Source organism: Ylistrum balloti, unplaced genomic scaffold, assembly GCF_031769215.1.
Source record: "Ylistrum balloti isolate Yb309-2 unplaced genomic scaffold, AGI_CSIRO_Ybal_v1 Utg371032, whole genome shotgun sequence".
NCBI classification, from domain to species: Eukaryota; Metazoa; Mollusca; class Bivalvia; order Pectinida; family Pectinidae; genus Ylistrum; species Ylistrum balloti.
This window is the reverse complement of record NW_026782573.1, coordinates 153446-170661: the sequence shown is the minus strand read 5'-3', so window position 1 is coordinate 170661 and position 17216 is coordinate 153446. Positions and strand designations below refer to the sequence as shown.

General features: G+C 34.1%; 2 protein-coding genes across 3 annotated transcripts; both read left to right on the top strand.

The window, feature by feature from the left end:
- Window positions 1-4607: 4607 nt before the first annotated feature.
- Window positions 4608-5966, top strand: LOC132560198 (neuronal acetylcholine receptor subunit beta-3-like). The gene has a single exon (XM_060224851.1). It carries the CDS (start codon window positions 4608-4610, stop codon window positions 5964-5966), a length of 1359 nt encoding a protein of 452 aa, XP_060080834.1.
- Window positions 5967-10539: 4573 nt separating this feature from the next.
- LOC132560223 (uncharacterized) lies at window positions 10540-17186 on the top strand. Of its 2 annotated transcripts, XR_009554650.1 has the most exons (5): window positions 10540-10613; window positions 11682-11823; window positions 12310-12421; window positions 13046-16268; window positions 16304-17186. XR_009554650.1 is itself a non-coding variant. In XM_060224882.1 (4 exons), exons 1-4 carry the CDS (start codon window positions 10580-10582, stop codon window positions 13145-13147), a joined length of 390 nt encoding a protein of 129 aa, XP_060080865.1. In that variant the 5' UTR covers window positions 10540-10579; the 3' UTR covers window positions 13148-17186. The 2 variants fall into 2 exon arrangements, 1 of the variants encoding a protein (XP_060080865.1); XM_060224882.1 differs by having other exon boundaries at window positions 13046-17186.
- Window positions 17187-17216: the final 30 nt, after the last annotated feature.

The following is a 17216-nucleotide window of genomic DNA, read 5'->3' as shown; positions in this document are numbered from 1 at the left end:
TTGTAGTATTTCTATGGATATTTTTATTGATCTTTATAGGTGATTTCCAATTCAAAATTAAAACGATCAAGAAATTAGAATTAACGAGAAACGTTTTCCATTAAGAGTAAAACGAATGTATTGTGCAAAAGTGCACACAAGATAATTGAAATGCAGTAGAGATCACCACGTGAATGCAATCTGAGTGACAGATAAATGGAATGGCGTTTTAACGTGATGATTATTAATTTGCCCCATGTTGCATTCAGATTGACAAATAAATACAACATGACAACCGTTCGATAGATTTGTAGACATTTCAAATATATTTGTTATACATTTTATTGGACATAGATGTAAAGTTACAATGGTGGTATCTGAAGCGACGTGCAAAACGTTGATGTAGGCCAATATGGCGTCATAGTATTGTCATTTGATCTATGATATATCTACATACTGTAAATACAATCCATATCAACACGTTCTTAATGATCGTTATGCAAAATGTAATTAATCTTTAACAACTTATCTAACTTAACTCCTGGAAATATATTTTGTTATGACCAATCTATCACGGATCCATCAATGAGGAAAAGATAACGTGTAAACGTCATTTATGTATTCGCAAATGTCTGTTACCCTAAGATAGTTAATTGCTGTACAAAATTTTAGAATTTGAAGATGGTGTCTTAATTGCTTAATGTACATTCCACATTTGATAATCTCATCATGTTGTGTGTGCGAAATAAAGTACATAGAATTACAATTGTCTCCTAGATTTACATATATATGCGTTACAACATGCTCCTTCGGCTGCTTGAAAGTCGTAGGTCATTTTTGAAAATTGCAAGCATATTGCATCTTATATTTTTGCATTAGTTACGGACCTGCAAATATTCAGAATTTTCATGCTGCCAGTCTTGTGTCGGCTTATTCGGATTCAGTAATTAATTTCATTTTATGGATGCAATGTCCATGCAACACACAAGGTCATACGAGGACGGGTATAAGGAGGGACACCAAGAGTGGGGGAAAAACATATAAAGAAAAGAAAAGTCAATAACCCAAGCATTGTAATGAGGCAGCAGATCTATTTTGGTCTCTTCGATGTCTTCCTGGTAAAAGATAAGAGAAAAATGTTATTCTTCAGAGGACTCACTTTAAGCCGCCTCCTACGATCGTACATTGAAATACCACAACAAATGGGTATTAATAACGCAATACATAAATAAATCAAATAACAAACGCCATCTCCAGTCAGTTATTAAATCATCAGATAATTTTCTTCCGCGTACCTTGCAGTGAAAACTGGTTTTCACGGGCCTCTTTACATAACCATTCATTCTGATCTATCACGTGATCTCAAAATGAATCAACATTAACACTATTAGGAATTTTTCACCGACGCAACCTTTTTTGCCGTGCATCGCACAACATGGTTCCTATTTGCCTTTGTGAATTATCAAATAATGTACAACTATGTGTGGTGGCAGTTGTAACTCGCTGCAGATAAGTCATTATTCTTATCATGATCAGCCAGGTTTCCGATAAGGACACACTTATTATTTAAAAAGCACAACTTAACGGATGTAAGTTGAAATGTCAGCTAGTGCAAACTACACACGACCGTTGCAACAACGTATTTTTATGGATATGCTAATGAACCGTGGATTCTGGAGTAGCATTAGCTCCTATGCAAGACCATATGCTTCGGCTCTCAAAAAGTGTAGACTCACAAATTAGTCATATCTTACGTCTAGTAGAGAGATACAGCATGCATCTTCTTTTCTCGCACGTTCAAGGGTTTTCAGATCAAATCCACATATTGATTTTATTATCCTTATCACTTAGGTCACGTAGCATAATACTTCTCAAACTGCAGATATCATTTTCAATGGTTTTGGACTGGCTATCAAAAATAGGCTAAAAAGGATTAATTTTGGAACCGACTTCATGACATCTCTGATAACAGCTAAAACAGAACCTTTCGTGAATAAGTATCTTAAAGTAGATTAAAACACCCACACGGCTATCATAATATTTTACCTGTTGATTTCAGAAATGATCTGTACATTTCCATTTTGTGAACAAGCATCGCGTATAAGTACAATATATATATTACGTTACTGCCTCTGTGAGGAAAGATTGGAGGTCTATCCGCTTGTCAAGAAATTCCAGTCTTCATAAATGGTAGTTATGGCCGTTTTCAATATGAACGGATTGGTAATCCTGTTGGGTACCTTTAGCAGTATACTTCAGTTTGACAGCACTATAAAATCGGCATTATTTCCGTAATATCAAAATGAGGTTGACACGAACATATTAAAGAATCCCACAGAGGCACGTGCTCAAAGTATGCTTTCGAACATAGAGGGGTCATTCTTGAATAACCATATCTGTCAATAAGAAATCTAGACCCAAACCATCATACTATTGATGTACGTAACATTATCTTATCATCATGATGAGAGTAAATCAGATGATCATGGAAACGCACAATAGATGTGATATTACATCACTTTTGGAGTACATACTTATGTAGGAGTCGATTGCAAGTAACAATTAGGTAGCACAATTAAGTCGGCTTCAGTTCCGCACTCATAGACAAAGTCTTACACCAACATATCCCAGCCTCACACAAACACACGCACCCGACACCAACACTCTCCACAGGTAAGCCTCCTAAAATGTACATATCTGTTCAACAATATCAAACCAAACTAAACCCATTCAGCAAACCTTCAATGTTACTCCTACTTTTCCCAAAAAATACACATTGTATCTACGTGTGTCGCCGCTTCGTACAATTCCACAGGATATACTATGACACAACGATACGAATAATGCATTAAAATCTAAGGCGAATAAAGCAAGAAAATAAATAGAAGTAATCTCAAAGCGATTTTAATCCTATACGGAACATTAAAAGTCTGACGAAAAACGTTTACACAAGCACGGCTTTTGAAGTATTGGGGATGGTTAAAATAAGAATGATTCTTCCAAATTATTTCTTTGTAAAGATACTGAATTAAAGGTGGAATGGTGTTGTAATTGTTTTACCAAATTTGACTTGATACCATGTGTTTTACTTAAGAAGATATATATCACCAGAATCACGATTGGTATCTCTCTTTACTCTTTTAATAATGTATCTACAATAATGCCCTTAGCATCGGTGACGAGTTCTAGAAGGACGAAACAACTGTATGATAAAGCATCAATGACGAAGCCTAGAAGGACGAAACAGCTGTATGATGAAGCATCAATGACGAGGCCTAGAAGGACGAAACAGTTTTATGATATAGCATCACTGACGAGGCCTAGAAGGACGAAACAGCTGCATGATGTAGCATCACTGACGAGGCCTAGAAGGACGAAATCGTTTTATGATGTAGTATCACTGACGAGGCCTAGAAGGACGAAACACCCGTATGATGTAGTATCGCTAACAAGCCCTAGAAGGACGAAACAATTTTATGGTGCAGTTTTATCAATTGGCTTTACTATATCTCATTCTAAATTTGTATCAAAAGGTGTTATTCACTTGTATGACTTTTGCACAATTTCCATGATGGTCTTTATTTCTTCAAAGTAATAAGTATTTGTTCAGGTATGGTAAATGAAATTAAGTTTGCATCGACAGTCACAAATGATTACACTCTGATTTAAAACAATTGAAATACATTCAACAATATGGAAGGGTCTGGATGAAACCTCAAAGGAGTTGTTTATATGAGGAGTGAGGGGAAAAACACCTACGTTGTCAACTCTGCTAAGAAAACAGGATAAATCATAAATCAGCTTAAATGTGGAAAATCGATCATCGTCAGTAAAGATCGATTATTGTCAGTAAAGATTGTCCGTGAAGATCGATTATTGTCAGCTCCGTAACATTATGTTGTCGACGTTTAAAAACATCTGTCAACCATTTCTCGAAATTAAAATAACCAGAAACTAACAGGTCATGATATGTCCGACCTGATGAATAGTTAATGATGTCAGTTTCTGTTACGTAGTTGAAATAACTGGCAGAGTTGTAAACATATAGCATCATGTTATACAAATAATACATAAAACAACAACATATAGAACTGTATCACTTTGATCTGCATATGTACAGTGCTTCTTCGTCAATTTCCTAAAAACTTGAAAAATATACATTGATCTGTCGAGAGTAATTTTCGTGCGTGTTTCTAATCACATCAAAACACATCAATTTCGGTATTTAATATTGATTCTCTGTTGGGACGGTCACCTCATCAACAAATAGTATTTGTTCAGCGCTACAGTTTATTTTTTACAACATTGTATACGTTTGCGTGACGTCAAAAAAGCCTTATTTGTTGACTGGTGTATGATTAAATCTCCAGGTAAACTGCCTTGCGTCGGTGTGTATTTACAAAGGGATGCCTGCATGTGATCACTTTTCATAATCATATTAATGAAAATTTGACATGAGTGAATCAGTGTGCGTTGTTTTGTGATTGGACAGGATACAATATACTAATACCACTCTGGTACTTAAGTTATCATATCAACAAAAGTACTTTGTTTCGTTTCGCGGGGAAAGGCAGTAAGGGTTGCTTGTAGAAGTTTTATTGTAAGGTGTTTGAAGACTGGTTGGTAACATGGTTTCACGTCATACACTGATTTCCATGGTGATGTGTATAGTAATACCGCACGTGAAGTGTTCCTCCAGACAGGATTTGCAGATGTTACACGACCAGCTGTTTCAAGGTTACAACGAAAATCTCGGTCCTAGGTTTAACCAAGATGAGCCAATCAGTATTCACATAGCTTTTAATTTATATTCAATCAATGACTTTGATGATAAATCCGAAAAACTATCAATAACTGGATATTTTCTTTTGACGTGGACGGACGACCGGATGTCATGGGATCCGTTGCAGCATGGAAATATCACAAGTGTGCTCATGAAAGCTTCAAGAGTGTGGGTTCCTCCACTATTCATCGGTAAACCTTACAATAAAGTTGCAAAAATAGGAAATGATTTTATTCAGATAAATTATAATAACAGCGGAACTGCTTCATGGATTGTACCAGATTTGTATGCTATTTCCTGTCCAGCGAATACAGCATACTACCCAATTGATAAACAGTTTTGTGAAATAATTGTTGCAGCATGGGGATACAAGAAAGGTGATATTGCTTTCGTTCTGCCATCTCATACTGTTACAACATATGACTTTAGTGAAAACGGAATGTGGAATGTTCTATCAACCCAAATCCGGACAGCAGAGAATCCCTTGGGTGATTATGTTGTCATGACAATCGAATTTCAAAGGCGCCCTCTCTTTGTAATCTTAGTTTTTCTACTACCAATTAGTTTCATTGGGATTCTGAATCCACTTGTGTTTTTGCTGTCTCCAGATCCGGGCGAGAGAAGCGGTTATGGTGTGACTCTTATGCTGTCTATGGCAGTGTTCCTAACAGCTGTGTCCGATAAACTACCCAGTACGTCTGAACCTCATTTAGCTCGTGTTTGTATTTACCTTCTCATGGATTTGATGTTGAGTCTAATGATAATGATATTCACGATTTTTGGACTTAAATTGCACAACCACCAAGATACACCGATTCCATGTTGGATCAAAAAATTTGTTCTGACAAGTTTGAAACATCAACGGGACTCTTACCAACATTCTCTGACAGAGGAAAACCGTAATCAGCCGAAAACACCAAAATGGAGAAAAAACATAGTTCAAGCAATAAACGAAGAGACATTAGTAAACGAAAAAGATGGAAGACATAAAGGACGCACAACTGTTCAAGAAACAACCAGGGATGAAAATCGCCATAACGACATTACTGAGAATTATGATAATTGTAAACAGTGTTCGTGGAGTGATGTAGGGAAAGTTTTTGATAAATACTGTCTGGTTTTATTCATTTGTCTTCAAACATGTCGTTTTGCTGTAACCACTATCGACACCATGATCTACCTGTATACCAGTTCTGATCTGTGAACCGCTAACTGTGTAACGTTCGATTTGATCCTTATCCACAAAGGGACCAACAGCTACCATTAAAAAATTTTCTACGTGGAAGGATCTTCTATATCTACTATCGTTTAACAAATATATAGGAATACATTCTTATTTAAAACTTGTGACGTGCTATACCTTATTGTTTTAGAGACTGTAGTTTTACACTCAATGAAAATTGTTTTTATGCACTGTCAAGATAACAGATATACTATTTATACATGTATACTTTTATTCAATATGTAAAGAACAACTGTTTTCGAATTATTCACGTAATTGTATTTTGTTCCCAATATCAGGATTTGCGCGCAAAATGTCGAAAATTGACAGATAAACTTACAACACAGGGCTTTGAGAGATGCATATTAATGAAAATAAAGGGAAAGCTTTGCAGTCGTCAAAACAATTTCATTCCATTTCCTTAATCGATGTGAAGTTAAGCGTAACCGATGCGTGTTAGTACACGTACTTGTGTGTCTGTTGATTCCGTTGTTGTATACCTTGTTCTCATTTGAGAACGAGACATTACTTACATGGAAGGTCTAAAATTTACATATTAGGTGAAATCAGTTAATCAGAAGACGCATTCTCTTTCGGAACACCATGTGCTGTTTTCCTTGAACTTTTAATGCTCTCCGTGTTTGCCGTTTTTTATCAATCGTTTTAGTCTATATTCATCGAATTTGTGTTTGAATTTACATTGTATAGACATTTTGGTGTTTTCTGTAGTTTTCCAAGTCTACATATTGTCCGAATAGTCATCAATATTAACATTTAAGTGTGAAAAACAACATAACGACATTGGCAAGAACTTTGAATCAAAGTCGCAACAAATAGTATACAAAATACATTTGTGTACATGGTACGCATTGCTATGTCATCGAAGTGTTTACTTTCATTTAGTGTCTTCTAATCTTCATTACGATCGATTGTCCTTTTTATCTCACTTAAGCTGTCATTGATATTTGATATTGGTTGTGTTGTATGAATGACAAAACTTTGTACCTTATTGCCTTCAGTTAGGACTTACGAATTGTGCCTGTTGTACAGATTGTATGATTATGAAAAGATGACTTAATTTGGGATCTGAACTATTCTTATTTCCAAACAACAACTTTCCCTCATGTCTGCCTTGATATGTCTCATTTTATCTTTAGCTGGGCGTTCGCCCCTGTGAAGAAAGTTTTTTGGTTCTGTCTCCTGGCCAAGACATACATGTGGGTGTAATTTGTTTGGTGCATTCTAATCAATCCTCAATACTCCAGATGTTTCGATCACTTTCGCTCTCTGCACCCCTGGAACATGTCACGGCAAAACTGAATGCTCTATGTGCGACACCTTTTGGATAAGACGAAAAGACTAGTTTGAGAACTTTGATGTATATTAGACGAATCTCGAGGTCATAACGGTATGGACTACTAGCTTTGAAGACGGGTGTCGTTCCTTTGTAAAGGAGCTATCAGTGTGTGATTGGGCACTTTTTTCTCCTGAAACCAGTTCTAGACCAATCAAATTTGTTCGCTTGTGCCTTCCGTTTTGCAACGAAATGCTCCAAGGATGCAGGGAGTGAAAATAATCGTAACCCCCCGGAGTATCGAAGATGGTTCTAACACACTTCAAATTTATTGAGTTTTTTTAATTATGAATAGTATATAGCATGAGAGCGCCGATATTCAATTCATCCCAAACTCCTGTGAGGCCATCTACATTTTAATGTAGGTCCTGACAGCCGTAATACAGCATACTAAACTCGCTCCTACGTTATCGAAAACAAAAATGTTTGAAGAGAGATAATTCGTACATGTATATATGTTTTCTCCAACGACCTCTTTGTCAGAATCCTTTGCCAAACAGCAATAGAATATTTCAGGTTTAGGTCGTCTTGCATTCTGATAGAAAATTCGCTGCATTTTCGAAAGAATTGACGAAAGTAAATATACCATTTAGTGATGGGATCTTACGTGACACTAATGTTAGATTGTTGTTCATGTACATTTACCATGGACAATTTAGTAAACGTACGAATCTGAAATCGGAAAAGATATCCCTCTTAGTGAAATTTTAAATATATGATAAGAAAACGTGTACCTTAATTCTGCTATGGCCAGTTTTCGTCTTTAGAAAGCCGTTGATAAATTTGATAAACACATATAGGAACATCCGGCATATGCATGACGAAGTGCAACGTTTGTTCAAATTTCTAAATCAATCAATTCAACAAATAGTTTAACCGTTCACTTGTGTCGATAATTAAGATGTGGTCAGGATGCTACCATTTATGGAGAATATGTATCACTGCCTCGAAAGAAGTTAGAAGGTCACGATCAATGTGTGAATCTCCGTCTTTATTCGGCTCCAATTGGCAACAATGGTTATTTACACAAACCAATATTTGTACAACCATCTAAGAAGGCATTCCCGCGTTGTTGTTTTTTTGTTTTTATTTCATTTTTTTTTTTTCTTTTCTTTTTTGCAATTGTCAGGAAAAACGCTGATTTCGCCAATACTTTAAGATGGTTTGTTCATAAAGAATATTGAACGATACAATTCTAAATTGATTTTTATACAATGCATGGTAAACATATCAAAACATCATTAATATTTTTCTTTTAATGTCTTTATATATTTAAATATTTATTTAGAACACGTGTGAATAAATGATATTGTCTTATAATCATTTGTGTGGAATCGTTTGTGTCAGATTGTTGAACTGCTCCGTAAAGGGGGCTGTGATAGCTACGTCTGTAGTGTGTTGTACATTTGTATGTTCAAGTAAAGATACATAGTTCGACGGTTCCTACTACCCGTTGCGGTTTGTGTTTTCATGAATCTCCGAAATGGATCGGTCTGTGCTGATTTGACTGATTATACTGGATGGAAGTAGACGGGCCTCAGGTATGTTGTTCATTGAGGTAGACACCTGCAACTTACTCCCTCAAAATAGTCCCGACTATTTACTGGACGATAAACCCAGTAAACAAGGAAATATTGCTGTGTCATCACCAGAAAAGGTTATTCTTGGATCGAGCAGAAAAGGCATACAAAGGTACATGTATATTATTTATCGCCACGGTGAAAAAAACTTAACAGGACAAATTTTTCATCACAGAAAATGTATGTGTAGTATTTTTTTTTCCAAAACCCTGAATAATGTATCAAATATAATCATCATCATCATCATCATCGTCGTCGTCGTCGTCGTCGACTTCCTTAAGACCCATATCACACAGCCACTGTGTCATTCCTAAACAATTACATATGTGTGAATTTAAGCTAAAATGAAACATATATGTGGCAGAGACGATATTTCGTTATTTCATGTTTTTATTATACCAATACATATATAGCGTCCGTCTATTAATTTAAATATGCGTTTCCCTTTATTTTGGCCTTGGTGTATGTTTAAGGTATTTCTATTTCTTGATTGGCCAGTTTCTGATAATCCCGTCAGTACCTCTTTCCTTAGCCAATGGTCAGTGTTTTCTTTGTCGTTTTTGTATTTTGGTCATTTTTGGCGCGCTATTCGGCACTCTGTCCATAGGCACTTGACTGACAGGATGGAATTTTGACAGGTAAGACATTTACTAATTTTCACTAAATTAATTGTGCAATTACTAATTCATTTGCTTCCTTTGAAAGTATATTTGATTTGTGTAATCGTGGTCGGATTTATATATATGTACCGGTAACGCTATATGGTTTTTTTTAATTTACTGTATTGTGTTTGTTTTTTATGCAGATTACTGTTACTTATTAGTACTATATCGTCGGCTGTACAGTGATCCCACCGCCCTATTCCACAAATGGGTACGCCCTTAAAAGCCCGATGTATATTCAATTTATTGCGTTTTTAACGATCTGTTCTGTATGTACATGGATGATAAGATTTGCAATATTCATTATATATAATTATGCTCAATATAGCATGTAACTATTATATTTGAAACTGTAAATCTAGTTAAAGTATTTGTAATTTTAATAGTTCTATACCTACATGTATAAGCGAACGGCTTGTTATCAAAATATTTATATTGTGCTGTATATGTGCGATATCTACGAAGTAATTTATGGTAAAGCCATCGCTAATGATTGTTTTATATTGTTACAGGGTGATAAATGTAGTTTTATCAATCGGAGAACCCTTTACAAGTGTGTTTGTTGGTGTTTAAACTGGCAAAGATCTACACTGCTACATATACACGGACATTCCTGATAACTCAACAGTCTGATAATTGATTAAATTATCAAGGTCTGATTTACGTAAAAAAAATCAAGTAATTATATGAAAAGATATTCGTATGATCGGTCGTTTATACTTTACACTATTCGGACTGTTGGCCAACGTCTAAGGAGGGCGTGTGTACCTGCACTACAAACAAACTTTGGTTGTCGTATTTAAGCAACATTCGAGGAACAATAATCAAACTGAAATATTGAATGTGTAACTCTGCGAAAAAATGTGGAACAATGTCAAGTATTTATTTGGTTCTTATACGTCTACGTTTAACGTACGTGATACCATCTTACTTTCATTTTCTTTTTGGCCGGAAGAGGTAGTCAAGCAAGGGGTATAACTCTTCTGAAAAAGATTAACGATGGCTGACGGCGATGAGACACAGACTCCAACAGGTAAATTTAAGTTGGAAAAGTGACACACAAGATGAACATATTTTAATTTGAAAGCTTTCCTTGGGTTTAAAAATAAAGTAACATTCAAAATACTGTGTTATTTGAGATTTTTGAGCACCGACTGAAGGACATTAAGGATATTATATGGAAACGCCCATATAGACAAGTAATGACTAATGCGTATTATTAGCCGAACGAAATACTATTTTGTTATTTAAGGTTCTTGTATTTGATAACCAGTCCAACGATTACGATCTACACTCATACACCATATACTATACTATTAATACTGTAATACTCTAATTAAAGAAACTACAATCGCTAAAATTTTACATAACAGATATCACTTGAGATTTTTGGAATTTTGTCTTACAGTAAATTTATCCGTCTACAAAATCATTAAGCATTGATGTTAAAGGTTTATTGCTTTCATTTAACATATAAATGTTTTACAGTACATGTTTGTAGTGTCAGCAAGGTCAACAAGGTGCGATTAGTTTTGGTTCATACAAAAGCATTGCTCTCGGTACTGTATCAGGGTCTTACTTGAAATGCATTGAAAATGATTACCTGTGTTACAGTGTTATGTAAATATAATAGATATGTGATCAATGAAGTAAGACCGACAGTGCAGAGAAGTGAATTGTGTTGATTACTTATACGCTCTGTAACTACACAACATACCGAGGTTTCTATAAAACATTTTTGTTATTTTATTCACCATCTTTCATTACAATATAACTTCAGATGTTTTTTCCAGTAAAACGGGCTTTTGGCATCCATTGTACAAAGGATTATCACAACTCCTAAATATACATTACCGTTCTCAATTTTAGTTTATAATTTTGCATTTGTTTTATGTGTATGTGGTGTAATTTAAATAACATTTGTGTCTTACTTTGAAAATTTGACAATTCACTTGTCCATACTGTCCCTATTACTTCATTGGTCATATATCTATTCCAGTAATATGAATCCAACAAACATTTGTTTGTCAGGATCCAGTACCAATTTTTGATCATACCATTGATATTACTTGTTAGATTGTGTGTATCCCTTGTACTGCAGTTGTAGCTAAAGACAAGGAGCTGTCTACGGCAGAGGTTCAGGTTCTGATCCCAGGACTAAAAGTTCAGAAATCAATGTTGTTTCTTGGGAGTAAGAAACCTAAAGAAGATGTATGCACTATCGACGTTAAACTGGAGGAAAGGTCAGTACAATAAATTAGAGTGTTTGTGGATAAACTGGCTGCACATTAGCTCTAATTTTACATTTGTATATACCAGAGTCTCTCAACCTGTATATCACGGGCTTTAGAAGAGTTTACATATCAAATGATATATAAATAACTCATTAAGTTGTTAGCTTAGCTCACTTGATTGACCAACAGTGCATACACAATTAGTAGACTTAAAGATGTATTAAAAAGTTGAGGGAGATTTCTGAAAACATTCAATTTTCGATAGATAAAAATGTATATCATAACATATATATATAATGGTATTGTATAACTGTAACCCAGTGATATTGGTATATATGGTTCTAGCTTCTACAACTTTCCCTTTCTTTATCTAAATATGAATCATTGAATGTACAGTTGTTTGAAAACAATTAATTCTTGATCTTTTAAAATAAGCTCACCTTGATTGAATGGTTGTAAGGACATCAATTGTTGAAAGTTTGATAACTGTTTCAGCTCCCTTGAGTTGACAGCAGATATCAAAGATAAAAAGGGAAAGGTGACCAAGTACAAATACAAGGCTAATAAGTTACCAAGCCTTGTAGACACAGATGCATCAAGTGTCTCAGTAAGTAATTCAAGTATTTTTGTAATATCTAGTGTCGCAGTAAGAAACTAAGTTTTTCTGTCGTGTCTAGTGTCTCAATAATTTAAGTGTTTCTATGGCAGCTTGTGTCTCATTAAGTAATTTTAGTGTTTCTATGGCAGCTTGTGTCTCAATAAGTAAGTTAAGTGTTTCTATGGCAGCTTGTGTTTCAGTAAGTAAGTTAAATGTTTCTATGGCAGCTTGTGTCTCAGTAAGGTATTTAAGTGTTTCTATGGCAGCTTGTGTCTCAGTAAGGTATTTAAGTGTTTTTATGGCAGCTTGTGTCTCAGTAAGTAATTTAAGTGTTTTTATGGCTGCTTGTGTCTCAGTAAGGTATTTAAGTATTTTTATGGCAGCTTGTGTCTCAGTAAGTAATTTAAGTGTTTCTATGGCACTTTTCTCAATAAGTAACATATACATTCCTTTAAAAAATGTTTTTAAGTGCAGGAAGGTGTAATCAGTTTGATTATCAAGACATATCAAAACCCATTGAAGTGTACTCAAGTTTGTTATAATGGATTTTGTTAGAACTGTATGATCCAAAGTGTACCATTGAATATATGTGAACAATTCATCAATCTCCATTAATGATTGTTTTTGTTTCAGTATGATAAAGAAAAAGTGATAATTACTCTGAAGAAAAAAGAAGAATACTCATGGGATGTTGCACTGTCTAAGTCAGGATTGGACCAGGACCCGGACAGTTAGATATATAGAGTAACCTCCCTTTGTTATGGAAATTCCACCACACACCAACCTATTTTTAGATAGATAATGGTATTGATATGAAACAAAATTCAATATGTAGAGGTTACAAAACTAGTGGTTGTAGTAACTCAGGTATATGGTATTTCTTTCAATTCAGTGATTTATTTTTCAGATCTTACAAAAAACATGAACTCTTTCAAGTGTTTTTTTTTTTGTAATTTTAAAAAATAAAAAGGAGAGTGAAAGAAATACTATATATACAAGTTTGTGTGACCTGTTTCTACCAGGATGATAAAAGCTATTCCTAAGTTGAACTGACCTGTTCTAAACTCACTTTTGTTTTGTTTGTCATCACCTTTAGTGAAATACCGCTAATTAATATGACCTTTAGTGAAATACCGCTAATTAATATGACCTTTAGTGAAATACCGCTAATTAATATGACCTTTAGTGAAATACCACTAATTAATATGACCTTTAGTGAAATACTGCTAATTAATATGACCTTTAGTGAAATATCACTAATTAATATGACCTTTAGTGAAATACTGCTAATTAATATGCCCTTTAGTGAAATACTGCTAATTAACATGAACTTTAGTGAAATACTGCTAATTAATATTTATTAATTTGTTATCTACAAAGTAAAACAGGATAGCAATTTAGATAAAAATCAAATTATTAAAAAAACAAGCCTGGACTACTGATTATAGTGTTCTTATATCCATGAGTGCATGAAGCACCCTTTAGGTCAAAGTTCACCCTGTCAGACAATCTAAACGTACCAAAGTGTTATACCACATGAAGTATAACAGGTATGTTTATTCAACACTTGGAATGATTATTTTCACCTATTGTGGTAGAAACCTGTTTATTTTTTTACCTATATCTGATGAGTGTTATACATTGTTGTACATGTTATACCAGATCTTAACTTTTGAATTCTGACACCTATGTTGTTTTTTTTATATATTATCTAACCTCTATATATAATCTGAAATTTTGGTTTTTGTTCTTTTTTCCTTGGGAGGAACAGGGGGTGGGGGGTTTGTTATTTTGTTTTTGTATTTTGATGTAATATCTCTGACAACACATGAACACATGCCACCAGACTGTTTCACGACTTTAGTTCATAAACAAATGCTTCCATTGCTAACATGATGAACATTTCAGCAGTTAAAATGAAATGATGCTGGACAATAATTTGACATTTAAAAACAGTATTTGGTAGAGTCCTTAAATATTTGTATAGTTTCTGAATAGCAGAGATATTTATGGATAAAACAGAGTTTCAGCTTCAAACAATTGTTCCATTATTAGTTTTAGAAAACTTACTGTCCAGTGAAATTTTTTCCTTATTTTGTATGTCATATGGAGTTGCACTTTGCTTCATTAACAAATGAATTTTCTTTTACTCTATTGAGTCTACCACGGTGCCTTCTACGTTAATGTGATGATATTTTATTATTTATGATAGTGCTCTTTTATCAGTCACTGTAAAATCATAAATTTTCGTGGTGTGCTTAATTTTGTGGGTTTCGAAAAATTGACATTTTCATTGAAACATTTTGCGGATAAATCTTTCCGATGAAATCCACCAGCACTACAATCTTTGTCAACTTTTATTTGTTAATTATTTCGTGGACAAATAAATTTATAGACTTAGAGTACCCACAAAAATGAATGATTCTACAGTATCTAAAGTTCTGTTGTCAGCAAGTGTAAAATGTCCCTTTGAGTAAATGTTGTAATTTTCTTTGCTATATATAACTGCTTGGTCCAATATAGATTCAGTGACTTGAAGGATACCTAAAAGCAAAAACTTGTAAAACAAATTTAAGAATTACTATTAAGATAGGAGCAGCTGAACGTTAATGTTTTAAAAGTATAATGTATAAGGATGTGTAAAGTAACTTTCTGTTCTTCGTTCTCGCAGGACTTTTGTCTATTTTAGGTATAATTTGATGTGATAAGTAGATCTTCAAATTATGCCAAATTTTGCCATACTGTTTTGGTACATTTCCCTGAGAAGCAGATAAGTAATGTGAATGGACTTCATAAAGAGAGTTATGTAGGATAAATTAATTGACATAATTTCACTCGCTTCTTTAAAACTAATGATGGATATAAAAGGATGTGTAATGGCAGTGTTGTTTAGTTTCATATCAGATGCCAGAATCTGTACTTAAAAGATATCAGTGTTATGATGTTAGTTAAAGGTTTAGTTGTGTGTTGTTTAGATCTAGTTGTATGTGTTGTTTAGATCAAGTTGTATGTGTTGTTAAGTACTAGTTGTATGTGTTGTTTAGCACTATTTGTATGTGTTGTTTAGCACTAGTTGTATGTGTTGTTAAGTGCTAGTTGTATGTGTTATGTAGCACTATTTGTATGTGTTGTTTAGCACTAGTTGTATGTGTTGTTAAGTACTAGTTGTATGTGTTGTTTAGCACTAGTTGTATGTGTTGTTTAGCACTAGTTGTATGTGTTGTTTAGCACTAGTTGTATGTGTTGTTAAGTACTAGTTGTATGTGTTATGTAGCACTATTTGTATGTGTTGTTTAGATCTAGTTGTACGTGTTGTTAAGTACTAGTTGTATGTGTTGTTTAGCACTAGTTGTATGTGTTGTTTAGATCTAGTTGTACATGTTGTTAAGTACTAGTTGTATGTGTTATGTAGCACTATTTGTATGTGTTGTTTAGCACTAGTTGTATGTGTTGTTTAGCACTAGTTGTATGTGTTGTTTAACTATAGTTTTATGTAAGGGTTGGCTGTAGTGGTATAAATATATAACTGCTTTTTCTTGAACAAAATATAACACATTTATGTAGAATCTGCTTTGTCCTCTTTTTTAAGGATTAAAAAAAACTTTTTATACAATATATTTACAATATTTCCTTTACATATGTAAATTTAATTATAATTATGTTTATTCTTCCTTTTTGATATATTGGTTAAACTTAGGTGTGACACCTGTTGTGGTTAAGGTTATACCTTGGTGCAACACCTGTAGTCGTTAAGGTTATACTTTGGTGTGACACCTGTTGTTGTTAAGGTTATACCTGGGTGTTACACCTGTTGTGGTTAAGGTTATACCTGAGTGTGACACCTGTAGTCGTTAAGGTTAATACTTTGGTGTGACACCTGTAGTCGTTAAGGTTCTACCTTGGTGTGACACCAGTTGTGGTTAAGGTTATACCTTGGTGTGACACCAGTTGTGGTTAAGGTTATACCTTGGTGTGACACCTGTTGTGGTTAAGGTTATACCTGGGTGTTACACCTGTTGTGGTTAAGGTTATACCTGAGTGTGACACCTGTAGTCGTTAAGGTTCTACCTTGGTGTGACACATGTTGTGGTTAAGCTTATACCTGGGTGTGACACCTGTTGTGGTTAAGGTTCTACCTTAGTGTGGCACCTGTTGTGGTTAAGGTTATACCTGGGTGTCACACCTGTTGTGATTAAGGCTTTAAGGCTGTAGACATTATTCATGTCAATCCCTGTAAAAATATAAATGTTATTTGCTACTTTAAATGTGCTAGGTTATATTCATGAAAGTGACAAATATCTGTCATTTAAATTTTGCTCTCCTGCCATTGTTACAATTACCATAACTGAGACTGTTTCAGTATACATTTATATTCATCTTTTTAACTAGCTTCAGATATTTTTTTCTAAACTGTAGGTACTTGTTATTTTTCTAATTTACTGGACAGTGGATTTTTCTTCAATGACAATGATTAGTAAGTCTCCTTTTAAAGATTTCAATGTAAAAAATCTTAATGCAAAAAGGAAAAAAAAAAGATAAATTTGAAGTATTTGAAAATATGTTCTTTTTAAATATTAAGATGAAAATCTGATAATTTGACAAGACTTGAAACATAAAGAATGTTTTAGAATTTTAATCTTTTTGATACGTTAAGAATAAGACACGTTGCTGTGCATGCAGTCTGTAATGTAGTTTTACTGTGATGGTTAGTCTACTCTATCTTGCCCTGTTAAATATCACTAGCATTAAAGAAAATAAAGTTATATGAACGATATGATGTGTTTGGCGTCATGTTGAGTCGACG

Bases quoted from the DNA above. Each gene is read 5' to 3' on its own strand.
- LOC132560198 (XM_060224851.1), top strand. From the start codon at position 4,608: ATGGTTTCACGTCATACACTGATTTCCATGGTGATGTGTATAGTAATA.
- LOC132560223 (XM_060224882.1), top strand. From the start codon at position 10,580: ATGGCTGACGGCGATGAGACACAGACTCCAACAG. The intron at 10,614-11,681 runs GTAAATTTAAGT...CTTGTACTGCAG, and splicing joins TGAGACACAGACTCCAACAG to TTGTAGCTAAAGACAAGGAG. The intron at 11,824-12,309 runs GTCAGTACAATA...TAACTGTTTCAG, and splicing joins GACGTTAAACTGGAGGAAAG to CTCCCTTGAGTTGACAGCAG.